General features: G+C 39.4%; 1 protein-coding gene across 1 annotated transcript in view; it reads left to right on the top strand.

Moving 5' to 3' along the window:
• PIK3R4 (phosphoinositide-3-kinase regulatory subunit 4) overlaps positions 1-16,869 on the top strand; it is a 28,012-nt gene extending 11,143 nt beyond the window's left edge. Inside the window, exons 7-19 of the mRNA XM_009822148.2 lie at positions 790-935; positions 3,061-3,264; positions 4,136-4,337; positions 5,902-6,101; positions 7,038-7,248; positions 9,192-9,357; positions 10,162-10,326; positions 11,500-11,711; positions 11,993-12,124; positions 13,535-13,635; positions 14,689-14,777; positions 15,216-15,324; positions 16,265-16,869. Coding sequence (XP_009820450.2) covers positions 790-935; positions 3,061-3,264; positions 4,136-4,337; positions 5,902-6,101; positions 7,038-7,248; positions 9,192-9,357; positions 10,162-10,326; positions 11,500-11,711; positions 11,993-12,124; positions 13,535-13,635; positions 14,689-14,777; positions 15,216-15,324; positions 16,265-16,435 — 2,108 coding nt within the window. The 3' untranslated portion in view covers positions 16,436-16,869. The remainder of the gene's footprint in view (positions 1-789; positions 936-3,060; positions 3,265-4,135; positions 4,338-5,901; positions 6,102-7,037; positions 7,249-9,191; positions 9,358-10,161; positions 10,327-11,499; positions 11,712-11,992; positions 12,125-13,534; positions 13,636-14,688; positions 14,778-15,215; positions 15,325-16,264) is intronic.
• The last annotated feature ends 2,967 nt before the right edge of the window (positions 16,870-19,836 follow it).

The following is a 19,836-nucleotide window of genomic DNA, read 5'->3' as shown; positions in this document are numbered from 1 at the left end:
TCTTACCCATCAGCCTTTGAGGACGGGGGGAATCCAGTCCTTCAGACAAAACATGATCCTTTCTCATCCTATTTCTAACACCATAAAAACCCATTTAACTCAATAGAACCTTGAATACGGAGTTGGTCTCTCCTTCCTCATCAGGCTTATCACTTTAATTTAGACATGTCCAAGATTTACCAGCTATTTATGGAAAAGAAAATACCAACTGACCTTTTGAGATGCAGTCTGCTTCTTCCTAATGTTATGGCTTTTCAAATGCACTCAGAATTTGGGGCAGATGATCTGTCATTATATCTCGTTACTAGATACAGTCCCTTGATTACAACTTCTTAAAACCCACATAATTGAGATGGACTTCTGAGTCTGATAATCTTACAATATAAGTAGTGACTATTCAAGGAAAAGAGGGGAAGAAGGAAGGAATAAAGTATTTACTTAAAAAAAAAAAAAAAACCAACCCACTGTTATTAGGATACTCCATAATTGTCCAGAATAAGGTTGTTAGTCTCCTTTGCAAATCTGGAGTTGACAATTGGGGATTGAAATGAATAAATAGGAAAAATATGCTTTTTGGCAACAGCAAGGGAGCTGAGCAGCACAGGCACAGTGAAGTCCATGAAATAACTTTCTCGCTATGAGCGTTTTAACCTTGGTACTCTGCAGGAGAGAAGGCTCAGTCTGGGGGTAATTCTAGGGGAAGGAAATGACATCCCAGGCTGTCATACACAGGATGATCCCCTCTCTTTAATACGAATGATGTACTTTAACAGCCTAATTTTCTTTCAGCACCTTTCCTGTGTCATCCTAATCTTTGGATACGTTATGGTGCAGTCGGATTTATCACTGTGGTAGCACAGTATTTGAATATTGCTGATGTCTACTGCAAGCTAATGCCATACCTCCATCCTTTTATCACCCAACCAATAATACAGGTAATACTTCAAATAATATTAATGTGAATATATCTTGACTAGTCATAATTCTTAAGTGTGTCTTGGCCATGGTCCTGGCTATAAGAATACTAGAATATTTTTTTTTCCAATTAAGGTTAGAGGCGATATAGCTTTTTGATCTCTGCTGGCAGACATTGACAGAATGGCCATTGCCTTCCATGTTTGAAAGACTGTTGTCTCAAATTTGTTGCAAATTGCAGAACATTTTACAAAGCCTAAAATCTACAGGTATGTCTTTGGTTCAGGCCCTTTTCTGCCTTGTTTACAATCAAAGCCTTGAAATACTGTGCTAGTTTATAGGAGTCTAAAAGGCATGAAAAGCTGGCTGTGAAACAAGTGTTTCTATCTTCTATGCTTTCACTCCAAGACTGAGTATTCCAGCCCTGCCCTGCTAACACATTTGACTGTGGTCCTGACCCTCTGAAAACATGAACAGCCTGTTAGGTAGCGATTACCATGCTTGGGATTTCAGCAGTGCTACTCCTGTGTTTCAGTGCTTTGCCAAGGATAAGGGCAGAGTGCTCAGCATCAATGAGTTACGTAATTTCATAACAGCACATGTCTAGGAATGACCTGCATGATGCTGGTAATATGATCATATAGGCATCTTTGCATATAACTTTAGGACCTGTAGAATGCAACTCTCGGGTGTTTAAATAGATAAGACACAGTTGCAGTACTTACATTTAAAAGAGCATCATGTGTTTAACATTTTCTTGTAAACCATACAGGTGGTAACTTCACTAAAATAATATTTTTCCTTGTTTACATCTCCCCAGAAACCTTGTGCTGTGTTCTAGGCATTGATTGATAAATTTCTGTCTTGTTAACTTCCTGCTTCATCTTAGCATACAAATCTTTTCTTTGCTATGAAACACTAAATATAGTAAGCAAGTAGGGGGTAACATTGAGCTGGACTGTAATAAAGAAGTCCTCACTTCAGATTCATTTTGAAGTTGTTTTTCATGTAGACAGTCAGCTATGAGAAGCATGTTATAGGAATGAGGTCGCCTTATGCTGTTGTGAAGGAAGAATTGCAGTCCCAACCCCACCATCTCCCATTAGTTATTTTGAGTATTCTAATTTTTATACAAGCATTTATGTCATAATTTTGGGCCGAATTAGGTTTGGCCATTTAACTGTGGGACTGTAACCGGGGGCCTATTTCATTAATATGGCTTGCCCTCCCCCCCGCCATCTTAAGACCTACTCTTGAAACAGCAAAGATCAAGTCCGAAAATAAAAGTATAAATTCAAAGGAATGTTGGGGCTACAAGTAATCTGGATTGCATACAAGACTTTTTGTCTGGACATGCTCTCTGGACACAGACAGACATTGAATCACCACCTGGGAGAATAGAAACTTGTTTGTTTTTTTCTGTTTTAATAGTAATGAACAATCTTTATAGGGACCACCCCATGGCACCCAAGGCATGATTCTAAATCATGCCTTAACTCATCAGTTTCTTATGACTGCTTACTAATGTCCCAATATGCTTTTGAATATTACTTAATTACATGCTTGTGCATCCTTATTCCCTTGTATGCATAGGAGGAAACTTGGTAATCTGACTGACATGGGGGAAGAGCTCTTCTAGTTGGTATCTTTACAGAGTAAATGTAGGACAAAGATGGACAAAGTTTGAAATTTCATTGTACTAGCAGTAGAATTTTTAATCCTATCTAGCAATGCCAAGTTAACGTTCTGAGACTGTTGGGAGAACAGGGAAAGAGAACGGAGAAAATCTGCTATGACCAACACAGGGAAAGATAATATTTTCACGAAAGGAAAGAAGTTGAATGTAGAATGTTGGCACAATCATGTGCAATAATTTTTAAGTCCTACATGATTTTTTGTTAATGTAAATTTGAAAGCATCTCTTCAGGGCTGAGCTGGAAACTGGTTTTTAGAACATGTCTTCAGAGGAAGAGATTGATTTTTATATTAATATTTGCAGTTGTCCAGTTACTGACATTCAGGCTAGGAAAAAAAGAAGTGCAAACATTGTAGACATAAGATGACAGCATTTACTGATAGATTTCCCCATGTTTATATGGATGTCAGCCTCCTCCATGTTGACTGGTCTGTCTTTTTAAATTGCAGATAGATAAAGAAATAGTCCTGCTAAGTGTACTTAAAGAGCCTGTCAGCCGTTCCATATTTGATTATGTCTTAAGATCAAAGGATATCACAAGCCTCTTCCGACACCTTCAGATGCGTCAGAAGAAGAGAAATGGTGCTCTCCCTGACTGCCCACCCCCAGAGGACCCTGCCATTGCACAGCTGCTGAAGAAGCTACTTTCACAAGTGATTGTTTTTCATTTGTACTTTGAAAGTCAGGCTTGAGATTCTTGGGCTCTGTATGTCTCCACAGACCCTAACCTTGCAGTTGCTGCTCTGAGGGACTCCCAGTCTGAGGTTCTTATTCTGAAAACCATTCACTTAATTGATTTCAGTATATGCTTGCAGGACAAAGAGTTCAGAAGTTAAGGAAGATTCTGAAGAGATCTGCCAGAAATAGGGCAACCTTACATTTGGATTTCTCAAATACATCCTCTTTTTTAAAGCTTCAGTTGTATATCTCTGATTTCTGACACATCTGTGATGGTATCAGTGTTACAGAATATGTGCTATGTTTTGTGTTGGAGAGAAGAACATGCATTTGTTGAAGAGATAGACATGCAAGTAACAGTGCAAAAGCCAAAGGGGGCTGGAAAGTGTTGAGGCTTATATGTGAAGAGGGGAACACTAAGAATCATCCACACAAAGTAGTGAGAACTGGGAAGAGGAAGGGCTGCAGCTGAGTGTGTGTATGGGGGGGGGGGGGTGTTTTTCTTTCGTTTTTTTTTTCTCCTTTGTTTTCCTATGGCTTGTGGGCTATACGCATGACTTAGGTGGCAACAAAGCAGATTGCACCAGACAGTGATCCAATATTAAATGCTATTCTGCCCTGTCACTATTCCTGGCCCTGTTCCTGAGGAGGAAAGATATTCTTGTTCTGCAGCAGCTTACCCAAAGTCTTGTATTGAGTGATAGACTGATGTCTTGAATTCTGGGGATGTGCTCTCTCCTTCCACTTCTGAGCCAGTCGTTAATCTTACTGCTTCTTACATCTTCATGCCTTGATGCATGTTCTTGTTCAAAAGTAAATAGTAATATATTTTCTTTTATTCTACAGGGGATGACTGAGGAGGAAGAAGACAAACTGTTAGCACTGAAAGACTTTATGTTAAAATCAAATAAAGCTAAAGCCAATATAGTGGATCAGAGCCACCTGCATGACAGCAGTCAGAAAGGGGTGATCGACTTGTCAGCTCTGGGAATAACTGGGAGACAAGTGGATCTTGTTAAAACAAAGCAGGAGCCTGATGACAAACGTGGTTGGTATATTTTGTGGTCTGTATAGATAAAGTATAGCCTTTCTTTCAGGATCAGAGAATTGAGTCTTTGATTTACTCAGCAAGTGTTGTCAGTCATTCAGCCTACATAACTATCATCATCCTCACTGACTTTGCAATAAGAAAATTACTGCTGCTATTTGAAATGTGAGGTGCTGGAATGCTCTTTGAATCAGTGAAAGATGGGGATATTTTGCCCCTGAATTAGTTTGACTGCATTTGCAGTAGCAATATGCACAGGTTATTTAGCTGATTGGGACAAACAGGATGCTAGTGACTCATGGTAACAGTGTACATTATGAAGGCTACATTTCTGCTCTCTCTGTTTCCTCTCAAAAAATGATGAGCTCTTTAACTGTGAAAATCCAGGATGTTTTCCTGAGGTAGCCTGGAGGAAACTGAGGCCTAGGTGTGATGCTGAAACAGGCTGGCACTGAGGGGTGCCAACTGTTGCTCACCCACCAAGTATGTGCTTTTTTACCTTAGGGTTCTTCAGCTGCTCATCCACCCCTATTTTACTTTGTTGCCTGCTCCTCTTTCAGCTTGAAAAACCTCTTATGTTTCATTATTCAGCTTTGAAATCCACTTGCTGCTAACTCTATTCCAGTTCTTTGTATCCTCAAAATTCTTCTCTTCCAGACAGTGAGCTTTGTCTTTGCTCTGTCAAGCTTGTAAGGCCTTCCTCTGTATACCACTGGTAGGTTCTGTGTTTTCAGATGTAAAAGTACAGAAATGTCTGCAAATCAGGCAGTTATTGCCATCTTATTTACAGAATTAAGATGCTAGTCTGCAAATGTTTTGCATATCCTTTCAAAGGAGAGTACCTAAGTACAGGATTTTTCAGTTTTTTGCATCCTGTGGAGTCAGGAGTGGACAGGATTTAAAAGTTAGTATATGAAGTCTGTATTTGAACTGATTGACTTCACCCAAAACTGTCACCTGCAAAGTCTTCACGCCTTAACTTCTTCACTGACTTTGTCCAAATTTAATTTGTCCCATGTTTTCATTTCACTTTCTATACTTTACAGTTTAAGCGACTCCAGAGAAATGCTGAAAACAAATAAATTTCCTACTTACAGATAACATTCTTGAATCTGAAGGTGATGTTGCGGTTGTGATGGAAAACTGATTGTATTTGATACTGACAATGATTTGCATACTGTGCTATTTCAAATTTATCCCTGTCTTATGCCAGTAATGAAGTAACTCTCATAAGAAAAAATTATCAAGTGGAGTCTAATCCTGCAGCCTTCTAGATGTAAAATTCCCTTATACTGGAATGATTTCTGCATGAGTCACCTGTAGGATTAAGAAGGTGTAAACAGAGCACTTGTCACATGTGTTCTGTTTGCCTCATAAATCCCTGTCAACTGGCTTAAACAACCTAGCAGTATGTTTTTCTCTATTAACTATATAAACAAAAAATTGGCATGTAAACATTTGACTCTCATGTAGTCTGAAAGTAATGACCAGCCTGAGCGAATGTTGTTATGATTATGGGGTTTTTTTTGTCTCCTTCCCCCTCCTCCCTCCCAATTGCTTATAGCTAGAAAACACGTAAAGCAAGACTCAAATGTAAATGAAGAATGGAAAAGCATGTTTGGGTCCCTGGAACCAACTAACATCTCGCAGCCAATACCCAAAGGACATGGGCAAACTACTGATCCTGAAGCCATCCAGGCCGGGAAACCACTTCGTTCAGAGTCCTCAGCTGGCATTTGTGCCACTTTGTCATCCTCCCCCCAGGTATTGCTGAAAAATACTATCTTCGCATCTTAAACTGAAATAATTCAATTGTTTTAAAGCCACCTGGGACTATAGGGATGTGGCGTTCTTGTTTTTTTGGGAGGTTATTTTAAACCAATGCTATTCCCTGGTGTCTTCTCCAGTAGAGTAGCTGACTTTCAAGTTCTTATTTTCAAAACAGGGATTAAGAGAGGATGGAAGTAAGTTTAGTCACTTGAACAGAAGAGCTTCACTAATGAATAGATGCTTTGCATGAAGAGAGGGGGCTTTGTGGGTTAGCCAATTATTAGGTAAGCTGTTCGGCAGGGAAGACTTTTCCTCAGACTGCATGCCCTGATATGTGTTGTGAGGAAGAGAAGAGGTGTCATGATTTTAACCTGGAACTGGTGTATTACATCATAGCTGCATTTAGACATCCTGTACCTGTAATACTTAGTACTGGAGGCATCTCTTGACACTGAACACTTCTTTCTATTCTGTTTCTAGTTGGAGATTAACTTCTGCTACCTTTAAATGAGTGTCCACTCTGAACTAAGAGGGAAACACTTCACACCTTTCTTTTTAAAGCTCAATATAAACAAATAATTGTTCGAGAGCTAATCTGTAATCCTGTCAGTCTTGAGAGCAATAACTGCTTCTGTAGTAATCACATTAAGAGGTGTGCATGGCACATTAGTTTCTACAAATAGAATACAGAACAGACTAGGCAAACAGGGTAGAATAAGTGAATGGTTAAGCTTTTCTATAAATAATAATTTTCACTATTTTTAATTGTTTTCATGCAAGCATGGCTTTTTTTTAATGCTAATTCATTGCTAACTGATTCAATAAAAAAGATTTTTCCACTTTTATTCAGTGTGACCCAGTAATTTAAAAGCAGGATTTATCTATGTGTAGAACGTAAGGCATATATTTTTACTTGATTATCTCTTATAGTCATCTGATGGAACAGTTGTTCAACCCAGGAAACCGACCATACAGGTACTGAGCAATACAGCGTCCCCATCTGCACACCAGTTACGCATCACCACTTGCAAAACTGAACTTCAGCAGCTGATCCAGCAGAAGCGAGAACAGTGTAATGCAGAGAGACTTGCCAAACAGATGATGGAGAATGCTGAGTGGGAGAGCAAGCCCCCACCTCCAGGTAAATCGCAGGCCACTGAGGTTATTATATTAAAAAATATATATATATAATTTGAGTCAAAACATCATCATCTCAAGGACAAAAATGCAACAGATGAGGAAAAGAGGAAATGATTGGTTTAGGAAATGTACCTACTATGCAGAACACCTATTTGGCAAAATACATGCATGACCTAAGAAAGAGGGTCTGGAACAGAGATCTTTACCTTTGCAGTAACAGATGCAAACCACTGGTCTAAAGTCCAGGTTGTGTGCTTTGTTCCAGTGAGTTTTCTGAGGTGGGTTGTTTATAAGCAGGTATATGGCAGATAACTTGCCATCCTGTAACAGCATGTAGCTTGGTTTGGGCAAGGGGAGAAACACTGTGTTGGGAGGTAAGAAATACGAGTATTTTGCCTGGGGTCGCTGCAGATTTTCAGCCACCCTGTGAGTGTTGTAACTTCTCGGCCAGGTTTTCTTACCCAGTGGCATGCATACTGGGGTGGGTTGTTTGAGCTGCCCTTGTTTACAAAGGAGCCTGTCCCCACCAGCAGTGGTGACAGTGACACAGTGCCCAGCCACAGAGATGTGTGTTCCCATACTACATTGTTGCTTTCAGAGGGGAAGGAGAGCCATTTTTACCTCTTGTTCCCTTTTCTTTACCAGAAAGGAGCAACACCCAGGTTTTGCTAATTAGGGCTCTGGCAGCCACTCTGGGAGAAAACACATGGTTTTAAATCGCAGTCATCTTCCTATGGCCCCAACTTAAATTTTGAAGATCCAAACTGATACTGGGATTTACCGAGATTAGTTCTCAGCATTTTCTGTTGATATTCGCCACTCCATGCACTTGTTGCTGGGTATCGCATATGGAGATTCCTGACTGTCCTCTACTAATGGCAGTTCCTGTGCTTCAACTCCAGATGCTGGGAGCAGAATCTGTACCAGCTAGGCTTGCAGTAATCAACACAGTGATGCTAAAGTCTGTTGGTAAATCTAGCACAAATGCACACACCTGGGCATATACAGCTACCGTGTCAATATAAGGGAAGTAGTAGAAAATCATCAGCAAAATGGTGCAACCAGATAGCGTTTGAACATAGCTAACCTTGACTGAGCTTGGCTAAGCTCTGCATTTGTCCTCTGAAGAGAGTTTTACAAGCTGTGAAATAATGTGTCCCAATACAAGCAGCTGACCTGCTCTGCCACATGAGTGAGTGCCAGAAAGATGTTCATATTTAAAGTTTGTATCTTATTCTGAAATTTGCTGTGGTCTGTCCTTCATTATCTTCATCTGCTGTTAATCTTTCACTATAGTAGATGCGTGTTAGAAGTGCAGCCAGATACTTTTGCTTTGCTTATTTCAGAGGAAGAAACATAGCACACAAATGTTAGCAATTTCTTGGCAAGAGCTATTGTTAATTTTTGAAGTTCTGGAATAAATTTTCTATGAGATTTAGAAGAGCTGTTATTTCATTTTATTAGGTACATAAGGCTAGCGTGTAGTGCAACATTGAGCCTGTCACTTCAGGCACTCTACAGACAATCCGGGAACTTCAGTCTGTTCAAATGTGTTGCTCACTATGTGCATTTTGGGCATTTATGGGATTGCCATTTGTAGTACAGCAATCTGCATAGGCTGATGGCAGGAGAACGGTGCACTAGTATCTCTACAAAGTCTATGAAGAAGGGCTCTTTGTAATTTCACTGAATGTACATGGAACCCTTCTAAAAGAAAACTCTTACCCAGATCTGCCGATACGGTTTAGTTTAGAATTGAGCAAACAGGCTTTTGCCTTTAATATTTAAAATGCATTAGCTCTGTGTTTTCAGTGCCGTCTGTGCTTGGCAGCTGTAGTGACTATATCCCAATATAGCTGCTGGTGACTGGGATTGGGGCATTTTTATGTTCCTGTTAAGTTATGAAATCAACACCAAACGTTACGGTTTTGTTTTCCCCTGCAGGATGGCGTCCCAAAGGATTGTTGGTAGCTCACCTTCATGAACACAAGTCTGCGGTGAACCGCATTCGGGTCTCTGATGAACACTCCATTTTTGCCACTTGCTCAAATGATGGCACAGTGAAAATCTGGAACAGCCAAAAAATGGAAGGAAAAACCACTACAACCAGGTAGATTTAAAATGCATAGGATTTTGGGGCTGCTGTTCTAGAGTGCAAAATAAATTAGAGCAGGGAGCAAAATACTAATCACTTGTGGGTGGGTGTGCTGGAGATTTCAATAATGAAATATACTGGTGTTCCTCTTTGCATGCAACTATAAAATACTAGATTGCTGTTTCAATTAGTTTTAATAAAAGAAAAAAAATTGCTAGCAAATGCAAAGGGACTGCTTCGCAGTTGTAGTAATTACAGGCTTCTTGATTTCATTCCTATACAGACATAAATATATTCTGGTGCTGCTGTTTAAAGCCATCTGAGGATTTTGGAACAAATTAGCTTTATGCTTAACTGTCTCATCCACTGATATTTGGTGCAGGAAAGCTGTATTGCTGCTTGAAACTTGGATGGTATGGGGCTGACCATCTCTGTGAGAGAGATATCTTTGGGAGAGGAAGTTGTCTGTCTCAAAATACTTTGAAAAAGATGTAGCGGACTGCAGTGTCAGTTAAATAACAGTAACTACAGTATGCTACTTTGATACAAATCTAGGTTAGACTTTTACTGGTAGACAAATGTGTGCATCTGCAGTTGGAGACTGTCATAAACTAGAGGCTCAAAGATGAGGAGTTAAGCTTGCAGAGGCAACTTAGGCTATGTTGCTTTCTGATTTTGGAACACTTAGAAAATGCTATTTTGAGAGCTCTCTCAACAATCATTGGGTTTAAGTAGGTGTTTGAGAGAAGTAATTTTTTTTTAACGCGCCACAAAAAATTTCTTTTTTTTTTTTTTTTCCCCTTTCCCTCTACTGTTTAGATCAATTTTGACATACTCTCGGATTGGAGGACATGTAAAGACACTTACATTCTGTCAAGGCTCGCATTACTTGGCTATAGCTTCGGATAATGGTGCCATCCAGCTTCTTGGTATTGAAGCTTCAAAGCTCCCTAAATCTCCTAAAATTCATCCAATACAAAGCAGGTATGTACTTAGAGCAGTTAAATCTCACCGCAGAGCTCAAGCTGTTAGTATATCCCTTGATTAGATCCCTTGATTTTCTCCAGGCTTCCCGCTGGCTGAGCCCAGGCTCTACTGGAAGGCTGTAATCCATGATCTTATCTTGCTTCATGAAGAAGGGTTGAAAGGCAACTGTGCAGGGCTGAGGATTGATAGCTTTAGGTTATTGGTGCCTCCTGTGTTACTGGACTTGTTATGAGCTTGAAACAGTCAGTCTGAATAGTTCTCAATTCTTTTATTTATGCACTGGCTTTGGTAGTTTCTTACCTCCTCTGCTACGATGTTAATACTTATAAAGTAATTTTGGAGATTCTTTTACAGGTCGTTAGATAAACATTTACAAATGTACATCTGCTTTGGCCTCAGGCCTGCAGTTTTTTCTCCCAGGCTTTTAATGTGAGTAAGGTGGCAAAGATACGGGGATCAGACACTATTTAGGGGAGTATTTGGGGATGGTTTAGCTCTTTCTTACCTTTCTCTGTATGAGCTGTTTTTGAATATTTGGCACTGATTCAACAGCTTAATCTTCCAGCTTGAGTGAGGGACATGTCCAGGCCCCAGCCAATCTAGCAACCATCTCGAAGACCTCTTTTCTGTCCAAAGTAAAAGTAAGGTATCTGTCTCAAATGTCCTCTCTTATTTGGGATTAAGTTCAGAAATGAAATAAGCCAAATCTAATGGAGATGGAAACTACAAAGCAGATTTTCCCTTTTGGTATACACTGCACTTGTGCCTGAAGAAGGTGTCCATTTGCACAAACAGTAAGTGATTGACAGTCCTGGTAGTGTAATATGGAGAGGGGTGTTCCTGCCCGTAAAATCTGGGTAGATGAGTATCTGATAAACATGGAGCATGAATGGGAGAGAAACATGAAACACAATGAGAGACCCAGAGCAAAGTTTGCAAAGAGCTGCTGACAGCATCTTACCAGCCTGTAGAAGGCTTGCAGGTCCTATTGGCAGAGAGATTTGAGAGAGCATAAGCATCTGTTGTACTAAAATTGGAAAGTTGTTTCTGGCCCATGCCTTGAGAAGTGACATGAAGAGGAAAATGCTGCTTAACATTAGCTATTGGAAGGAATCTTAAACTTGGAGGGAGTCATATCTGTTTCTAAATTAGTCTATTCTTTTAACGCAGGTCCTTAGATCTGAAGGATGATGGCTGTGTGGTAGATATGCATCACTTCAATTCAGGAGCCCAGTCAGTATTGGCTTACAGTACAGTTAATGGATCTTTGGTTGGATGGGATTTGCGATCTAGCAGCAACGCTTGGACACTGAAACATGATTTGAAGTTAGGCCTCATAACTTCATTTGCTGTGGACATACACCAATGCTGGCTGTGTATTGGTAAGCCTGTACTGCTTGTCAGCTTCTCTCTCCCTGCTTCCCCCCCCTTTTCTGGTTTTCTTTTACAATAACGGTAGCTCAAGCTTTGGTTTGATCTGATTTGACTAGAATATGCTTTCCTCAAACAAGAGGAGAGAAATACCTCCTCATCTCTTTGTGGGAAGTATTCTGCCCTCTAAGTACTTGAGGCTGAAGTCCATCTCCCTAGGAAAAGAGCACAAGGATATGGGTAAAACCCTATATATTTATTCCTCTGACTATGGGGATCTTTCTCTCACCAGGAACAAGCAATGGTACCATGGCATGCTGGGACATGAGGTTTCAGTTACCTATCTCCAGCCATTCTCATCCTTCCAAGGCCCGAATCAGACGCCTGCTCATGCATCCTGTCTATCAGTCCTGGGTAATTGCAGGTAAAAGATGTCTTAAACTTACCTCACGGTTGCCAGAGGTTGTGATTAAAGGAGCTTCTGTTTCAGCTTCTGCATCAAGCCCTGTGGGCAGTTACTTTTTTTTTTTTTTTCTTCCTTGTAGTTTTTCTTGTGCTTTGCTTGGGGAGAGGAAAAAGGAAAGCTTCATACTTGTGTTCTGCCACTATGCTCTTCCCAGCTTTTTGAAACTAAAAAAGAGAGCGGGGGTGTGGGGGGGAAAGAAAAAAAAAAAGTAGTGTTAAGCCATTATGAAAATGACAGACAGCCTTTACAATTCTCATCTTCTGAGCATTTCAACTCTCATGAGGATCCCTCCCTGTGTGCTGTCTACCACAGCACTTTTTAAGGACAAAATGTTATAAAAGATAAAACCGAAACTCATGACATACATTGAAGTTGATGGCAATTCTGCCACTGCCTTCAGTGCCTCTGTAGAGCAGAGACTGAACGGTTGTCCCATTCCAATTCCCACTTGAATCTAACCCAGCTGTGTCATGGGTTAGAGCTTTCAAAAATCTCCCAAGATTCCTCATCTGGTATGCTCACAGCTGTTTCATCCTCACTGCATGTAGCACTGTCATATACTTCTAAGTGTTTGTGTCAGAAACACATTCTGAAATGGACAAGTAGCTTAAATTAATCCTACAATAACAAAATTGATAAAGTTGCTGTGAAATGAGAGTAATTTGAGTTTCATATTTTACTTGCTTCTTAGGCTTCACTTCTTATTTTAGTTATTAACCACCATGGGAAATAAAACAAACCTCTTGAAAAAACCTAGAAATAAAGCAAGTTTCTCTATGTTTTCTAGTTTGTTTCCTCCCTGGTAAATAATAAATGAGTGACAAAGTTCATTGCTTTGGAATATTATTATATATATTATATAGTCCTTGCCTGCTAGGTTGCTGCCAGGCATGTAAACAATCCCTGGAACAGAATTCTTTGCCTCTCCTCACTAAACATGGGTGTAGAACTTCACTGTAGCTACTGAACTCTGTAACTTCGGATTGCTGTCTTACCTACCCAGGAGTAATCTCCAAAGTCCCTGATGACCATGCTGAACAGACTATCCATTCCTCAAAGAAGGATGAGAAGTTATCTAGGGAGGAAAGTGAGGTTTTAATCACTTTTTAAAAGGGTTGGAGATTAAAGCAGATTTCATTTAAACTCTTAAATTAGGCCCTTTTAACTGTAGTGAAGCTGCTTCCAAGTGGTAAACTGAACAAAACACGTGCATGACTTTACTGCTAAAGCAACACTAACACAAATGCTGCAGAGAGCAAGTGGAGAGTGTCTGTATGTCATACCCTTGATATCATGTCAGTAAGAACAGGTAGCAAGAGCCCACCAACCTGTTTTATAGTTTTTGCCTTGGCAATATCTTTCCTGTAGCTGTTCAAGGCAATAATGAAGTCTCCATGTGGGATATGGAAACGGGCGATCGACGCTTCACTTTGTGGGCCAGCAGTGCACCTCCTCTTTCAGAACTGCAGGTCTGGTCTCTTTCTTTTCCATTTTCTGTTGTGTAGCCGGGGCTAGAACAACCTCAGTCGCCATGCTGTGCATCAGTACCGTTGCCCGTCTCCATGGCCGTGCCAGTTTGGCACCAGGAACTTGCCCTGGGATTTATTTTGGCACCATAATTGTTTTGCTGTCAAAATTAAATCCCCTTTTTAAAACAGCAGTGTAACCTGAATGTTCACTGGTATCTTCCACTATCTGTGGAATGTACTTGTAACACTCACCTGCTATATCCAGTCATATTCTTAGAAAACCAGTGAGCTGGTCAAGCCTGTAAAGATTAGGGCAAAGCCAAAACTCATGGTGTGGTATCTTGTACGTACTTTTATTTGCTGTTTCTGGGATTGTGCATAGTTTTGTAAGCATCTGCTCTTTTGCACATTCTTTCTGTAATATAATTCCACTACTACACTTAACTGCTTGTTTAAAGCATGAAGTTGCTCTTCTTCAAGGAGTTAATTGGGGAAGGAGCAATCTGGGCTATCGTTCTTAAAACACAAATACATACACAAAAATAACCACAGCTGCTTCTATAAATGTTGTAAATGCAGATCTGGAATCTATCTAAACTTGAATTTGTACATGCTACAAAGACTGCAGGTTGAGTTCATTTTGGCCACATGCTTTGCACACAGGGAGCTCTGTGATTCAAGCTAGTTTTCTGTTGTATATCCATCCCTTAATGCCTTCATAGCATAAAAATTTGAGAATCCATGTGCTTTTCAGCATGATTTGCCTGCCTAATTATTTCAGAAAAAATCTCTCTCACTTGCCGTCATTGAGAACGTAATTTCCAAGATTCCAAAAAAGCATTATGGAGAGTTAATCTGTTGCATTGCTCTGAGAAATATAAGGAAGCAATTTACTTTAACGGGCCACATCTTAATATATTAAGGTAACTTGGCATTTGTCAGAAAGATTTGGAAATTGAGTGGATGAATGTGGTAAAGAATGCATTCCCTTTCTGAAACATGGCAACAGCTATTGCTGATAATTTATTTCTATATATCCCTTCTCCCTACTAGCCTTCTCCTCACAGCATTCATGGAATATACTGTAGTCCAGCATCTGGTAATCCCATATTACTGACAGCAGGCTCAGACATGAAAATAAGGTAATAAAACTAAGAACTTTCTTGTTTTACACCCTCTCCTCCACCCCTGCTGGTGTACTACATTTTGCCAAGCATTGCTTAAGTAAGCTCCAAGAAGTCAAAACAATAATGCTGAATATGTGGTCATTAGTAAGCATCAGTGAGCTGAGAGAATTGTTCTCAGCAAAAGTAGTGCCAAACTCGATGCTACTCTGAAACACAACATATACCCTTCTGTAAAGTTCTTGCCAGGCTGTGTGACAAGAAACAAAACAGTAACTCATGTATAAGCTTGATATGAACGTTGATTTCTCTGCATCACTCTCTTCCACTAAGTGTAGAAAGCATATAGCATTTGTGCCCAGTCATTTTCATCCTAAGAGCAAGACAGCTTTTAAACAGCTGTATTAAGGAGATAAAATTGAACATCTCAGCTTGATTTTGTTTGTTTGTGTTTAGGTTTTGGGATCTAGCCTACCCCGAGAGATCATATATTGTTGCTGGAAGTTCTAATTGCCCATCTGTTTCCTACTACAGGAAGATAATTGAGGGCACGGAGGTGGTTCAGGTATCTTGCTTTGTTTGATAGACACCTATTCTGCTTGCCTTTTGGATGGCCCCATGGGTTATATTAATTACATGATGGCTTTAATTATCATTATCTCACTCTTACCTTTTATGGATGGTGTGAGCATTGCATTTTCAAGCAGTTAGGAAGAAGTTATTTTAAAAGAATCAGTTATTTTTGACAGAATTAGACTTACCAAATACTACTTACATGCAGAAGCCAGAGTCATATGTTTCTTTTGGGATATTGAAATCTAGTGTTTCAACACTTTGGACTTTGAACAGTCTTTGGAATGTCTTCTGTGGATCTTAGCAAGGCAATGTGAGATGTATTGGCACCAAAATAATATGGTAGCAGAACTCTGCAGTTTTGTATTACAACCTTCAGAGTGACTTTTGGAACTGGCAGTGTTGCTACTTGTTGAACAGCACAATGTTTTGTTTCAGTTCAGTTGAATGAATGCTACTTCAAAGGTGACCAAAAAAAAAAGTCAGTGGGTGTCTACCTATGCATTATGATATTACAGTGTTTCATCTGAAGTTCTTAAACAATTACATTCATGCTTTTGTTTTTATAAAACCCTTGGGGAGCTAAGATGTATGTGTCGCTGTAGCTTTTCCCCCCCGCTATAGGAATATCAAATCTTAGTAGTTAGTGTCATTGAAATAAATATGAGAAAAAAACATCCTTTCCCTCATCAGAGTGCTGTAATGTCAGTTCAGATTAAGACTTAAGTTGTGTGTGATGAAAAGAAATGAACCAAGGAGTAATCCTAAGAAAACTGTCAAAGGGTGGGAGGGTTTGTGTTAGGGTTTTTTGTTTGTTTGTTTTAAGAGGTTTTTTTGGTCTTTTTACACTGGCAATCTAATATATGTAACAATTCCCCTTTGCAAATGCACACCTTTCTGTAAATGATATTTCTCATTTTGTTTTTGTACAGGAAATTCAAAACAAGCAAAAACTGGGGCCTACTGATGAGACCCCTCGGAAGGGTCCAGAATCTCTCCCAGTCGGCCATCATGATATTATCACAGATATCGCAACTTTCCAGACTACGCAAGGGTTTATAGTAACTGCATCAAGGGATGGAATCGTTAAAGTGTGGAAATAGAAGTTGTACTAATATATAGTATGTAAATATTTGTAATAAAGAAATAGTATTATAATGAAGTTTTCAAGGACTGTTTCCAGATCATGGAATAGAATGGACTTTAAAGACTATAAAGGTGATAAAATCGGTTATCTGTATCCTACCACCCTGTTAGCACTTCGTAATCACTTCTTTTATTAAAGATGTTTGGCATCTATAGCATTTCCTTGAAATATCAAGCAGTGTATGAAGAAATCATTTAGCCTGGTTTTGACTACATTTTTCTTCAAGGATCTTTAAGAAAATGATTTAAAGACGTCCCACACAACACATTATAAATGTGCAAAAAGCAAAGAGCTGGTACAAGTACTTCAGTGTCTGACTGCTCCTATGTTGAATCTGAGAAATGAAGTAAGAACCCGTGCACTAATGTCCTGTACATTCTAATAACTATAATAAAGTCCACTTGAGCTTCCCTGTTTGGTACTTGGGTCTCTTTATACCCCATGTTCCCCTGCAGTGATTCTGTAGTCTCAGTTGTCAGAGCCATTGGGCTGTTAACTGTAGTTTGAGATCAGCTTAGCTTAACCTTGTGTCAGATCCTCAACTGTAGTTTGTGCCTGGCATCCAGCTTGCTTTAAACTTGAGTCTAATGCTAAGCTCTGCTGTCCTGGGAACCTAAAACAGCACCTCAAGGATGGTGTTCTCTGTCATTCAGTATGGATATTGGAAACAGCCAAAACACAAGGTTTTAGGAGGAAGGATTTTTCTCATCATGCAATGTTCATGTGAGATGCAGTTCTGGAGGTCAGACAGGGGCAGTAAACTTTCTCACCACTCTTCCACTGTCTGAGCCAGATTTTCAGATTTCAAAATCCTTTTCCGTCTCCCTGTCTATGAGGTAACTCATTTTTTACCTGCATTTTCAGGTTCTGCTTTACAGACAGAAGGTTATTTACCCCTAAAACAGGGGATTTACCCCCTCTCCATGGATGTACTCAGAAGGTCACTGACAATGAACAGCACTAATTTGGCACACATTTTTTGAGTATAGCTGGAAAAAAAGGGAAGCCTACTGCTCTACAGAGTGTCTGCTGGAAGCAGGGAATGCTCTTAACTTGTGAATTGGGTTCTCTGAAAAGACAACGCATGAAATAATGATGTGACTTGTTTAAAGAGAGTCTCAGAATTCACTGGAAAAAGAAATTTGACAGAGAATGACTGCTTTTAGAGACTCTACCTGCTTTTCATTAGAGACTGCATTACTTGGATAATTTAGTGCAGCAGGTAGTTTAACATGTTCAAAAGAGAAAGTGAGCTCAAGAACAGCACGACATTTCTTTGCAGACCTTCTCATGATTTCTTCTCTCTGTTATGCTGAATGAAGTTTTTTCTTTGCTTGTACGGAGCAGCTGATCCTGTATATGAGATTAAATATTTCGCCTCTTTATGTTGTATGAACTCAGGAATAAGGTAGGTTTTCTCAGTCCACTTGTATCGCAGAGTAGCAAGGAAAAGGGTGGTAAGTCTTAATGTGGTAAGTCTTAATGGTGGTAAGTCTTTAATGGTTGGACTTGATGGGTCTTACAGGTCTTTTCCAACCTTAGTGATTCTGTGATTCTGTGTGAAGTCAAGTTCATACTACTGCTGTATCCATCTGGCATGCAGTTCTAAACAGGTCCTTATACACATCAAAGGAATCACCCCTTCAGCTGCATTGATTGGTTAATGGTTTTGCCCATTGACAAAATAGTTTGATGAAAGAAGTAGAACAGGTTTTATTTTCAGGTATTGTAATCCATTGATACCATATGAAGCTTATAAGATACTTTTTAAGTAGTATCAAACACAGGACTGTTTTGTATGGTGGCTATAGTACAAAAAGAATTTGCATTATTATCTTATCTCTACAATGTTAAAATATTTTCTAGTGATCATTAAAATGTTATAAACTGGGGCAAGCAATGAAGCTTCATAACCAGTGTATGTCTGAGTGTGGCTTTTGCCTGTATATAGTAATGTTGTAGAGTAAAAAAAATCATGGTGGCAATTCTTATAAGAAATCTTGTCAGACTTCATTGGGACCACTTGTAGGAAAATGAGCTTTGGCCCAGACTTGAGAAATGTCACCATTGTCAGGCAGCACAACAGTTACAGTTTCAGTAGTTCCTGTTTCCGAGATGCTATCATATGTCTTTTATAGACTTGTGATTCTTCCTTTTTACTTCTATTTTTTTATAAACAGTTCAGAGGCATTTTGTTTAAGAGATGGCAGTCTGTTAATAATACCTAGATCAAATATGATTCATTTTTTTATACTTTAGGTGAACATAGACATTGTTGATTTGAATACCAGGAGTTTGTTAGGCATACTCTGCCATCGTGAACTAGCCTGTTGGTGCCAGTAAAACAATTCATACCATTATAGCTAGTCACAAGAATCTGGAAAACAGGGTCAATGCACTTAAAAGCCTGTATCCTCTGAAGGTGATAGTTTTTATCCCTAGTGATTTTATGGTAATCTTTCAAAACTTTGTCTAGAGCACAAATATACATAAGGGAAAAAATTCTGTCTCTTAGAAAGCACAGTTAAGAAACTTTCAGTCACTTCATCAACGATGCAATGAAGTGAGAAAAGAATTTTTATTATTTCCTACCTATCTGCACTATCTTGTCTTGTTCAGTTCAGCAAACTGTTATATAGCAATATTTTCCTCTTCCCCTTTTTTTTTTATATTTAACAAAATATATTATATTGCATAACTTTTTAACCACTTGAACTTGGAGTCTTTGCCTTACTAGAGAGGAGTGTGTGTGTGTATAAAAAGTCACTAAGCTATTTCAATAAAAGACTACATAAAAAATCCAACTAACTAGAAGCCCCATAGCAGCTCCCAAGGAGTTATGAGGATCAAAACTCCCATGATGTCTTAAGACTATCAAACTGCATTTCAAGAACAAAAACTTAATACATGTTTGATACTGTAAATTACCAAGTGCTTTCTTCATCCACTGAGATGAAGAGAGCTTCCTATGGCTATATCTAGATGTATATATTTAAAAACAAAACTTAGTGTATTCACTGTATTATACCAAACAGAGAAGAAGAAAAGGAAAGCTCACACGCACAGTACTTTTCTTTTGCTGAACGTGCAAACAGTGTGCCACCTTAAGCCATTACTTCATCCACCCTGAGTTGCTTTGCTGAATTTCTAGTCAACAGAAAAAAGAACACACAGAGCTGTGGTACAATTCATAACAAAAATTCAAATGGTCTCCAGGACCTGGGATTCTTGAAGGCCTGTCACATGCTGGGAAACAGCACTAGGCCACCACCAGCAACCCTGCAAGGGGCAAGGCTCTATGGGTCAGTGAAAAGAGCAACACTGACTTGTTACGCATTGATAACTGCCAATCCCATT

This window comes from Gavia stellata, chromosome 6 (assembly GCF_030936135.1).
Source record: "Gavia stellata isolate bGavSte3 chromosome 6, bGavSte3.hap2, whole genome shotgun sequence".
Classification (NCBI taxonomy): Eukaryota; Metazoa; Chordata; class Aves; order Gaviiformes; family Gaviidae; genus Gavia; species Gavia stellata.
The sequence above is the reverse complement of the archived record's forward strand: the minus strand, read 5'-3'. Positions and strand labels throughout refer to the sequence as shown.